Source organism: Salvelinus fontinalis, chromosome 6, assembly GCF_029448725.1.
Source record: "Salvelinus fontinalis isolate EN_2023a chromosome 6, ASM2944872v1, whole genome shotgun sequence".
NCBI lineage: Eukaryota > Metazoa > Chordata > Actinopteri > Salmoniformes > Salmonidae > Salvelinus > Salvelinus fontinalis.
The window spans coordinates 40,083,973-40,096,302 of record NC_074670.1 but is presented as its reverse complement, the minus strand read 5'-3'; the positions used below and the strand labels follow the sequence as shown (position 1 = coordinate 40,096,302).

Sequence of the window (12,330 nt, the reverse complement as noted above, 5' to 3'; positions counted from 1 at the left end):
GGCAACAAAATAAACGATAGAAAAACGTCTATCGTTTCATATTATGCTCTTTCGTCACACGATATATATCGTCATATCGCCCAGCCCTAGTTCCTTCTATTAAGGAGTCGTCTAGGTCCTGAGGTAGCAAAGCATCCTAAAACTATCACACTACCACCCACCACCATGCTTCACCATTGGTATAAGGTTCTTACTGTGTAACTGGTTGTGCCACCTTTAGCTGAATGACTGCAACCAAATCTCATCGGAAAAGTTTACTCAAGTTTGCCAAAAAGCACCTGGATGATCATCAAGACTCTTAGAATAATGTTCTTTGCGTGACATGGGTCCAATTATGCCTGGTGAAAACCAAACACTGTTCATTCTTCTAAGAGTCTTGATGATCATCCAGGTGTTTTTTGGCAAACTTGAGTAAACTTTTCCAATGAGATTTGGTTGCAGTCATTCAGCTAAAGGTGGCACAACCAGTTATTGAGTGTAAGGGGGCAATTACTGTTTCACACAGGGGAATTGGGTGTTGCATAACTTTGTTAATTAATAAAATAAGTACATCTTTCTTTGTTACTTGTAAACTCAGGTTCCCTTCATCTAATATTAGGTTTGGTTGAAGATCTGATAACAATCAGTATCAAAAATATTGAAAAATAGAAAAACTCAGAAATGGGGAAAATACTTTTACAGCACTGTTCATTTAAATTATTGAACGTTTAGCACAATTCATTAGTATACATGTGAACCCTGGGTGTGATCAAGATGAAAGAGTGACAAACAAACCTGTTTGTGGGCCTCTGTGGTACAAGCCTTCTTATACGGCCGAATCTCATCTGAACCATAGCCAGGAATCCACATGTTCCATTGGCGCTCTGTTGAGTGGCAGACAACACAGGGAGTGAGAATAAAAATATAAGAGAAAATACACTCAACAGGAAATGGTCCATTAACTTCATCCACCTTTTATATGCAGATCTTTAAAACTCAAAACTGCTCTCAACACTCTGTTCATTTTTGCCATAGTAAATTAATAATTCCAGTAATGGAGACAAACACTGCTTATGCCACAAAGCTGCCAGGGCTCTACGGTGCGACCATTTTACTCACATATGCACCTGGAATTTTTATTTAGAAGCACAAGTGCACCTAGAAAAATTATTAATTAAGTTATTATCGCTAATATTGTGATCCTAAATTTCTTTGTGTGCGCCAACATTTCTCAATTTAGGCGCACACGTGCTCCTTGTAAAAAAGTTCAGCATATAGCCCTGACTGCAGCGGCTGCTGCTATTCCAACCATTTTTTAAATTTCACTTTTATTTAACCAGGTAGGCTAGTTGAGAACAAGTTCTCATTTACAACTGCGACCTGGCCAAAATAAAGCAAAGCAGTGTGACACAAACAACAACCCAGAGTTACACATGGAATAAACAAAAACAGTCAATAATACAATAGAAAAAGTCTATATACAGTGTGTGCAAATGAGGTAAGATAAGGGAACTGAGGCAATAAATAGGCCATAGTGGCGAAATAATTACAATATAGCAATAAAACACGGAGTTGATAGATGTGCAGAAGATACTTGCATTTAAGAGCATTTGCCGGCCACGGAAGGAGAGTTGTATGGCATTGAAACTCGTCTAGAGGTTAGTTAACACAGTGTCCAAAGAAGGGCCAGAAGTATACAGAATGGTGTCGTCTGCCTAGTGGATCAGTGAATCACCAGCAGCAAGAGCGACATCATTGATGTATACAGAGAAAAGACTCGGCCCGAGAATTGAACCCTATGGCACCCCATCAGCCAGTATCAGCCTGTACTTTTACTCACCCAGGTGTAGCTGGACGTCCTTCACTTCTAAGGTGTTGGATTTGCGATGGCGGGCCAGCTGACAGGCAGCTGTCACCACACTGTCAATGAAGTCATCTGCAATCTGCAGCAGCATCTGAGAGGAAGACAGATGGGGGACCTCAGGTCACAAGTGATGAGGCTCCAAAACATTGCATGCACTAGTCTTTGCATTATGGTTTGGGACACCATCTTCAGTGAAAGACACTTCTGAGCACTTCTGAGCATACCTCCTCCACATCCTCATCGAGCTGCTCATTGGGGTCAATCTCTCTTACGAGGTCCTGCAGCTTCTTTTTACTCAACACCTGAGTGGAGGGCAAACAGGTTGTTCGTCATAGTCAATGGTGCACTAAAAGCAGTCAAGCAGAGTGGCTACACGCTCATTGTACACCCTGAAACTTGGCATCTGGCTAGGGAGATGAACATAGAAGGCATGTTTTTACAGAACCAACCTGCACATGAAACTGAAGGATTGGCGTCAATGTATGTAAAGCCAAGTAGTAATTGTACCTTACAGTTATAGTGAATCCTTTGAACAATTCTATTGAAAAACGTCACCGAGCAAGAGTATACCATGGTCGTGCTTATTAGCCACCAAATGGAAGAATCCGAACTGAAACAAGGAGGGACTTCCTGTCCAATAAAAAATATACATTTTCATTTTCTGTCGCAAAACTTTTTACTGCATGCCCCAGGTTGGCGATGAGGAAATGGATAGGAGGACTCACCTGACTTCCTTCTGGGCTGATTCTGCCGGCAGGGCCAGGTGTGCCCATCACCTTCCCTGGGGCGGCGGCGGCGTTGCTATTGGCCATGCTGGTGGCGAGAGGTGGTGTTGAGGAGGCCTCGGCTTTCACGGTGAAGAAGTTGGAGTGGTTGGACTGTGGTTGGTACTGGGTCATAATCTGCCAGACCTAGGATGTCAGATGGTGGGGCCTCTCTCTGCACTGTCTTCGTAAGGACCAAGTCCGTGAAACTGGAATCAGAAGGGAAAAGTGTGAGAAAAAAAGCTCCTTGCGCCCTCAATCAACAAGCACACAGAATGCCAGGGTGCGGATAGACTGGTACATGGGATATGACTAGGGCCTTATAAAACTGCGTTATGGAGAACGCCTGCATTAAAGGGTAACTACACCCCAAAACCCACATTTCTTCTATTTTTCCCCAGACATCAAAAGTGGTCTCCTGATGTAGTTAATATTGTAGTCCACAACAATGCTTTAAGTGTGATTTTGAGCATGAAAAACATTGGAAAAACAAACATAATTTGGGAAAAATATTATACAGATCTTATAAGGTCCTAGTCATATCATGACAGCTAGGTAGTTAGCTAGTCTGATATTTAAATGGCTAACCAAAACCTGGCATGATTTTTCTATGGATATTTACTGGGTAGTTAAAAAAACAAATATCACACATTGCGGCTGGCAAACCAGTAAACATTACACCGTCTGTCAGTTTACATTATTGCGTATGGGCATATCAACACTCACGTGACAACTGAGTTAGCTAGCTGGCTATGTTTGTTGACTAGCTAGCCGGCCGACATGTTAACTGGATAAATATTTATTGAGCACATGTTGATTGTATGATCTCGTGAGACAAGCGTTGAATTTAACTAAAATAATCCGTAATCACGTTGAAAAACTAACGTTAGTAACAAATGCATCACAACCACAGCTAATTTCAGTTAACATCAGTTAGTTAGCAGGCTAACATTGTTTAACTAGGTAACGATACAGATTTAGCAAATATTCAGCTTGAAGACACAACGGTCACATTTTCCATGGAATGGTCCAAGCAAGCGTATCTACATATAGCAAATAAATACCTTATTAGCCAGCTAGATACCTGTTAACACAACATGGGGAGGATCTCAATTGCATACGTCATCTATCTTTGCCTCCTTCTCAAAAACCCATTGGAGGAGAAGTTCCGAAGGGCGGAACTTCTGGCTTTCTCATCCAATGTGTTTTTGAGAAGGAGAGAGGACGCGAGCAGTAAATAACTGAGATCTTCCCATAATCATTACGCTATGCAAGCTAGCTGGAAAAATGTACAAGTAATCTCTCAAAGATATATATATATATGTTTTAAATACTTACCTGACAAAACAAACACTATCTCCCCATGTTTTAAATTATCTAATTTAAGTCCACACAACACAAACCCGTCTGTGGCTAGAAAGTCCGATTTTTTTCTTATCTTCCTATTTTAATAACTGTATTTCCGGTACACCCAAATTGACGTACTCCCCCCCAGTGTCTGATGAGGAAAATGTTGCACAACCGTACCAATTACTGTTGTAATGAACACTTATGAGAATGGTGGACTGAATTTTCTGGACTTTACTACTTTAAATAATACTTTAAAGATCAATTGGATAAAACAATTCCTAAGAAGACCCACTTCTATCTGGAATTTTATTCCTCATCATGTCTTCTCTACTTTTGGTGGCCTTAACTTCATGTTGTTTTGCAATTATAATTTTGACAAAATTCCAGTGAAACTTTCTGCTTTTCATCGATTTCTTGTCATGGTCCTTAATTTATAAACACAATTTTCTCCACACAGATATTATATATGGAATAATCGGGATATATTGTATGAAAATACTTCTTTGTTTTTAGAATAGTGGTTCCGAAATAATATCCTATTGGTGAGCCAACTGGTAAATGCAGAGTTTCTTTTACTCAGTTATAAGGAATTCTTATCACTTTACAAGGTCCCTGTAACACCTAAAGATTTTGCAATTGTTATAGACGCCATTCCCTCAGGTGTTGCTCTGTTATTCAGGAACGTGTCAAGACCTGACCCTCAGAGCCTACCTTTTATTGACCCTGTTGACTCATCAGTAGGAAAGATTTGTTTCTCTTTTGGTCCATTCAACAACAGAGCGATACGAACCTTGTTTCAGCAGGATGTTGTATCTATCTATACCTTATGTCATGCCTTATTGGAATGGATTTATTGATAATATCTGTTAGAAAAAAGTTTGGATGTTGCCACACACATACCTACTTGTTAACAAAATTAAGGAAGTTTCCTTTAAAATTATTCATAAATATTATCCTGCCAACCACTATATGAAGAAGTTTAAGGAAAACAAATTGCTCCTCTTGTAATGACCACCCAGAAACAGTGTTGCATCTTTTTTGGCATTGTATTCATGTAAGAAAACTGTGGCAAGAGATCAGTAGATTTATAATTGAACACATTTATGAAGATTTTACACTATTGTGGAGAGATGTACTGCTTGAATTCTTTACATACGATAGAAATAAGCTGAAACATTTTTATGTAATTAATTTAATTATTCTTTTGGCCAAATTTCATATACACAAATGTAAATTTACAAACAAAAAACCAAATGTTCTTACCCTACAAAAAGAAATTGATCTATATTCTAAGACAGTTAAATACTCTACTAACAAAAAAGCTCGATTGTCCATTGTATATAATATATATATATATATATATATATATATATATATATATATATATATATATATATATATATATATATACTTGTGTTCCCTTATGTACTTTCTGTATTGATTTGTTGTTAATAAAAAATATAAATAATAATAATAATAAAATAAAAAGGAAATGTTGCACTATGTAGCAACGCCCACTTCCGCTCTACTTCCTACCCGATACATAGCTTACTGTCCCGATCGCGTCCTGTCAGCCTGATTGTAGCCATACTAGCTTCGAAGTCCCTCGTTTTATTATTATCTCAGTATATTAATATAATCATATTTCTATAATTCTTGTTCAAAATTATGTTTATCCGTTCAGTTAGTGATTTTTGTAAATCGATGATTGTGTTCAGGGTCTTTTTTTGTTTCTATTAACGTTCTAACTAGTAAGGTGGCTAGTAATTAGCCAACGCCTCCCTCCCCTACCAAACATGGCACTGTTTTACTCAGGGCGCTTGTAAGAGCTGACAAAGATCACATGACGGATGTACATCGTCTGGCCAAGACAAGTAGCAAAGCACCGAACTCCAAGTTAAAAACAAGGATTCAAGCTTTGTGTCCAGTTACCTTTTCAACTATGAAGGTAAGTATAGCCAAGTTGCCTATCAGACAAGGACGTTTACTCAAAGCTGTAACGTAGTTTAAGACATGCCTTTTGCAGTAGCTAGCTAACATTATGATTGCTCTTTCTTTTGATTCCAAACAGCTTCGAACAGGACCAACGTGACATGAGAGGTCAGCATAAGGGCTTGCTGCTTGCTACAGGTCCATGAGGAAAAATGAGAAACCACACAGTTTGAGTGTAGGCTGAAAAGTCAGGTGTTTGTGACACACTATATGCAGGTTACACAGTCAGAGATGAAGCCTAGTCTTAGACTAAGAAGTTCCTGTCAATGGAGAACTGCATTAAGAGGCATTGCTTAGTCTAGGACTAGGCTTAACCCATGTCTATGAAACCGTTCTTAGTGCAGTAATTGTTCAGATGTTTTCCTTGTTGTTTATGTGAACTCTGTTATGTTGGACGCATTAGATTACATTTAAACAAGGACATATACCCTTAATAGAAAAGTTAAAATTCTTTATTAGTTGTCCCCCCTTCCTGCCATGCTACTGTAGCTAGGAAGCAAACGTAGCTAGCTTGCGATCATACAAGCTTAATTGATAATATATCGTTATATTGTTAACCTATTCGTTTACCAACAGTTCAGTTAATGTATAGTGCTTCTACACCTGCATTGCTTGCTGTTTGGAGTTTTAGGCTGGGTTTCTGTACAGCACTTTGTAACATCAGCTGATGTAAGAAGGGCTTTATAAATACATTTGATTGACATTGCTGTAATGAATTTAGTGGCTGTTGCGCCGGTCATTTCTGTTTGCTGGTCGTCACACATGTTGAGTGATTTTAGTCTAATCATTTTCTTTTTATATCCCCACGTGGGTTGTACTGAAGCCCTGTGAGCCAGTAACAATGACATAACATCACCACACAGTTCCATTACTTTTCCAGTCTGCACACTAAGATGTAACACCAGTCGTCACACCTGTGCACAGCTGCACAGAGGCCGAGCAGCAGTGGCATAAGCCAAGGACTATGGTATGTTTTAATAGCTATACCACATATCAAAATGATATGGTTATAATCCCATCATAATGCTAATAAATTGTTTAATGACAACTTAAATCTTCTCATGATTAGATTTAGAATAGTGTCCTTGTACTTTTTACAGGGTCTGCAACCTGGGCCCATAGGCAAAATGACCATCACCAAGCCCACCAAAAAGCGCATGGCAGAAGGACGGATTAGGTGAGTATTCCCTAATAGCCAGTGTAGTAGCTGGGCATATCCTATTAAACTTTGACTATATAAAATTATTTAATTTCAGGTTGTTTCAAGTACATTGTTTAGATTGGCTAACCACAGCGGCTGCTTTGCGGAAGTACTCTCTACAGCGCCCTTTTTGGAACGCTCCCTGACCTCTCAGTTCTCCAGATAGAAGAGGAAAACAAGAACTTTGACCCTCTATCCAAGCCATTGATCTGCAGCATGGGGATGTCTGCTGAAAAGCTTTTAGCTGACTCCCACTTTGGAAAGGTATAGGTGGGGAGCCTCCTGTCTTACCAGCAGCCTCCAATCACAACGTGACCATAGTTCACTATAAGGAGACACCACCATTCCCTTTACTGCCACTGGGTGGCTACAGACTGGAGAGCTACTTTCAAGGCTGCACTTGTGCTCAATGAAGAAGACCAGCTTCACATAGTCTCTTCAGGTGAGAGAATACATAGAGACCCAGTGGTGTTCTCACTAATTAAAGAGAAGGGTGACTGGTACTACTTATGTGTACATGCAAAAGTTCTTAGGCAGGAAAGACTAAATAACAAGGGACAGGCTCCTTTATCTTTCAATTAATGAAAGAGAAACAAACCAACATCTGTCTGTGCAATTCATTAATAATTTAAAATAATTCAGTAAAATGTTTCTGTTCACATCACTGTAAATAGAAAATCTTTATAACATTTTGTTTGGTGTATAAGCAGAGGTGTTTATTATCAATAAAGGGACTACAGGGTGTTAGACAATGTGGATGGTCACAGCAAAAAAAGGAAAGATGCATTGCAGTAGTAGCTGGTAGCTAACGTTTGCTAGCTAAATAGACAAGACAGAACCCAATCGAATTACAAAAACCTATAGAAATATGATTATATTAATTTACTGAGGTAATGATAAAATGAGTGACTTCGAGGCTAGTATGGCTGACAAGTAGTGATGTTCGCTCACGAACAAGTCGGCTCTAAGAGCCGACTCGCATATCAGAAGAGCTGAATCCATTTACAAAAAAATGAAGATATGAATAATCAAAAGATTTTAAATTAATAGAATTAACTAATTCAAAGAACGGAGAAAAAAAAGAAACAAAATATAGGCCTAAATACTCAAGCGCAAATTCATTCTGACTGTCTGCTCAGACTAACAGCCTCACCTGTTGTTCCTGTCAATCAGACACGCAATGTCAACCAATGAACCAAAGACGCGTGAGGGAGGGCTGAGCCAACTCACACAGTCACACACTTAGCAGCCGAGGAGAGAGAGGAAGGACAGCTGTGGAAACAACAGCTGTAAAATAAATTGGAAGCACAGTAGCATTTGGATACATTGTAATAATGTAGACAATGTTAGAGCACAGTGTAGATTTTCCTAAACAAAATCTCATATAAAGCCGGTTCTACGCACAACCTACACCGGCATATGCGAACTGTGCACCCAACTGTGAAGCTAGCTGTAGCAGAGCTTCGAGAAGCTAGCGGGCCTGCTAGTGATAGTGGTGGAGTCACCACCTCCACATGTGGAGATGTATCCTCTCAGTCAAGTAGGCCTACTCCGCGACCCTCAGCAACGCAATCTTCTATGGACCAGTTTATGCCAAAGTTTATGTCTGCAGCAAAACAAGGCCAACTTGATAGTGCATTGGCTAAAATTATGGGCACCGATTTCCAGCCATTTTCGATCGTTGAGGACAGAGGTTTTAGAAATTATCGCAATAGTCTAAATCCAATGTACACAATTCCAAGCAGGAAAACCCTTTTAAAATCACTTATTCCACAACTGTACGAGAGCACACAGGCTTCAGTGCGGGAAAGAGCCCAAAAAGCTACTGCAGTTTGCCTTACAACTGACTGCTGGACATCAAGGGTAACCACTTCTTACGTGTCGGTTACATGTCACTTCATTGAAGATTTTTCGATGTCTAGCTGTCTTCTGGACTGCTTTGAGTTCAGCGACAGACAACTCGGAGAACTTGGCAGAGGAACTGTTGAGTGGCCAGAGAATGGCAAGTAGATGGAAAAGTGGTCTGTTGTGTTAGCGACAATACAGCTAACATAACCAAAGCAATGAACATTTTAAAATAGACCCATCATCCATGTCTTGCCCACACAATCAACCTGATTGTAAGAGATGCTCTGAAGGTGATGAAGCCCACTGGACAAAGTGAAAGGAGCTGTGGAATACTTCCACAGGAGTACAGTAGGTGATGAGGATGCATGAGCGGAGGTCTAAACAAGACTGCACTAGTGGAATTCAACATTTTATATGTTGAAGTGGTTTCTTGAGTCAAAGGATGCCACCATCTCTACTAGAGGTCGACCGATTATGATTTTTCAACACCGATGCCGATTATTGGAGGACAAAAAAAGCCGATACCGATTAATGCTCTGACCCAAGAGGAATGGGAGGTGGTGGAGGAGGTGTGCAGAGTCCTGGAACCCTTTGAGCAGGTCACTGTGGAGATCAGTGGATAGGGCAGTTATTACTACATCATTATTTAATCCAGTATTATATATGTATATTAGCAGTATATGAGAATGTAGTATCAGTAGACAAAACATGAACTGAACTAATAAGTTACTGTTCTCTCTTTTCAGCTATGTGACAGCCTCAAAAATGATACTCCTGTGTAAGGGTCTGCAGGGAATCACAGCCAGCCGCCAGAGAGAAGCAAATGTAACCACAGGACATGTGACAGAGTTGATGGACACCCTATGTTCATCAATGGACAGAAAGTTCCACAGAATGGAATATAATCACGTGCTATCAGAAACCGCTGCACTTGCCCCCAGGTTTAAGAAGTTAGCCTTCAGTGATGCCAGAGCGATTGATGAGGATCTTCAAAGATTGACCTCAGCAGCAGGGAGGGACAGCCCCAGCAGTCAGTTCAGCTCAGGCACCAGGGCAACAGGAAGAAGAGGGAGCAGATGGAACAGAAGCACCAGCAGTAGTGCCACAAACTTCTGCTGTTTGGATGCGGTTTGACGAGAGAGCAACTGGGGATGCAGCCCCGAAGGAATCCCTCAGCAGATGCCATAATGGAGGTCCGATGCTATTTGGAGGAGACCCTCCTCCAAAGATCTGCAGATCCTCTGAGCTGGTGGGAGAACAAGGCCTCAGTCTACCCACGGCTTACTAAAGTCATAACAGGGAGACTGCATAGTGGCCACATCCGTTCCCTCTGAGATGGTCTTCTCGAAAACGGGACAGATAATTACTGAGAGACGAAACCGCATCAGCCCCTCAAGTGAGGCAGCTTGCATTTCTGATTGCAAATCTCTCATAAAAGCAAAATATGGTCAGCATTGCTGTGTGCTGCTGGTTATAACATGGCAATAAAGAATAGAGCGAAAAGAGGGACCAGTTTAGTGTTTTAAGTAGGATGCTGCAGTTTTGCCCATTGTTATTTATTTTTCTTTTATATGGTGCAATATTCTATTATTATGTTCAGATTGTATTCTTTTTGAATTGTTACATTTATATGCACTTTGTTTTATATACATAAAGTTATACTTTAAATGCACATGTGTAATAGCATCCTTCTTTTTTACATTTATTTCAATTTGTGGGATGCTGCAAGTTTTTCAAATGACTATTTATTTTTCTTTGAAATGGTGCAATATTCTATTATGTTCAGATTGTATTAGTTTTGAATGGTTAGATTTATATGCACTTTGTTTATATACTTTAAATGCAAATGTTTAATAGCATTCTTTTTCATAATAAACCAATGCATTTTTAAATACATTGTGGTTAAGGTAGAGTAGGATTTCATTTAATAATTTAATTAGAATTGTTTTAACACCAATCATAGTCAAACTATCGCAAACTGTTTGACTTGAAAAAATACAAAACCTTTTTTTTAAAGAACCGTTTGGGCGCCAAAAGACCCAGCTCTTTTTGGTGAGCTGAGCCGAAGGAGCCGGCCCACTTAAAAGAGCCGGAATGCCCATCACTACTGACGAGACGCAATCGGGACAGGAAGCTATGTATCGGGTAGGAAGGTGAGCGGAAGTGGGCGTTGCTATGTTGTGCAAAAGGTCTATCTACAATATGAATGTGAACGCAATCCCCAAAAACTGATAGCACGTGTAGCCACCCACAACTGGTCAGTGTGATTGTGAATGGGTAAATTTGGGCATAACAATTTAATACTAAATAAAAAATGATTGGTTTTATGTTTTCACACATCATTTTCTTTACCACTTGATGTCAACAAAGCATGTTTGTGTGTCAGTTTTATTCAACCACAACACACACTTTTAGCTCTGTACACAAACATTTGAGGCCTAAATAAAATAGTGTTGGGGAACTCTGTGAGAGGGGCAGTCATAGTGGGCCTGGGTTATTGTGGTCCTTGTCCCTGTAGAAACCATAGGCAGTACATGTTTGTTGTTGTGTAGTGTCCCCTATGGAGTTGCCAGATTGGGATCTGGGGGCTGGTCACTGAATTGGGTGGCATACTTGGGCTCCAGGGGCAGGGGCTCAGTGTGCTCTAGGAGCTTTCCAGGGGTGTCATAGTGACTTGAAAGTGAAGGGGACGGTGTAGGCCGGAAGGTGGAGCTAAGCTTGAACATGCATCACATCTGGCTCTGCATAGTTTAGGCAAGCAGAAACACAACACACATGAATGTGTCATAGAGCTCACATATTATTTATAGTTCTATGAAGCACCAGAAACATATAGCTGAAGTACAGTTTAAATGTAACAGCCTTAATTTCAGAAAGGGTAACAGGGGTTAAGGATTGTCATGACAACATACTCCAGTTCTGTACACACAGGCTTGGGCTCCCGAGTGGCGCAGTGGTCTAAGGCACTGCATCTCAGTGCTAGAGGCGTCACTACAGATACCCTGGTTCGAATCCAGGCTGTATCACAACCGGCCGTGATTCGGAGTCCCATGGGGCGACGCACAATTGGCCCAGCGTTGTCTGGGTTTGGCCGGTGTAGGCCTTCATTGTAAATAAAATTGTTCTTCACTGACTTGCCTAGTTAAATAAAGTTACATGTTTTTTACAGTACTGGGGTATGTTGTTATGACATAAGGGCAAAAATATATTCAAATTCAAGTGTTGCTCTGTACTCTCTCCAGCCATGTCTTGAATGAGCCTCCCTCATACTCAGTAGGGCTCAAATCATGGGCATTGTTGAGCCCCTACAAGAGCTCTGTGGCTGGGATGAG

At 40.3% G+C, this 12,330-nt stretch overlaps 1 protein-coding gene and 1 long non-coding RNA gene across 8 annotated transcripts in view; one reads left to right on the top strand and one right to left on the bottom strand.

The window, feature by feature from the left end:
* LOC129857832 (transcription initiation factor TFIID subunit 12-like) overlaps positions 1-4,063 on the bottom strand; it is a 28,228-nt gene extending 24,165 nt beyond the window's left edge. For 3 of the 6 annotated variants that reach the window (XR_008759949.1, XM_055926458.1, XM_055926453.1), the window contains exons 1-5: positions 3,672-3,768; positions 2,569-2,816; positions 2,068-2,145; positions 1,820-1,934; positions 775-863 (exon numbers count right to left, since the gene is read on the bottom strand). Coding sequence is in view for 5 of the 6 variants with exons in the window: in XM_055926458.1 (XP_055782433.1) it covers positions 775-863; positions 1,820-1,934; positions 2,068-2,145; positions 2,569-2,742 (456 nt within the window). In the remaining variant the exon portion in view is untranslated. Of the gene's footprint in view, positions 1-774; positions 864-1,819; positions 1,935-2,067; positions 2,146-2,568; positions 2,817-3,333; positions 3,651-3,671; positions 3,769-3,945 lie in introns of those variants that run through there. The other 3 variants (XM_055926454.1, XM_055926457.1, XM_055926456.1) reach the window with 3 other exon arrangements.
* Positions 4,064-5,491: 1,428 nt separating this feature from the next.
* LOC129857831 (uncharacterized) lies at positions 5,492-11,323 on the top strand. Of its 2 annotated transcripts, XR_008759948.1 has the most exons (5): positions 5,492-5,905; positions 6,029-6,916; positions 7,050-7,126; positions 7,206-7,592; positions 9,745-11,323. It is a non-coding gene; the product is annotated as an uncharacterized LOC129857831 (long non-coding RNA). The 2 variants fall into 2 exon arrangements; XR_008759947.1 differs by lacking the exon at positions 7,206-7,592.
* Positions 11,324-12,330: the final 1,007 nt, after the last annotated feature.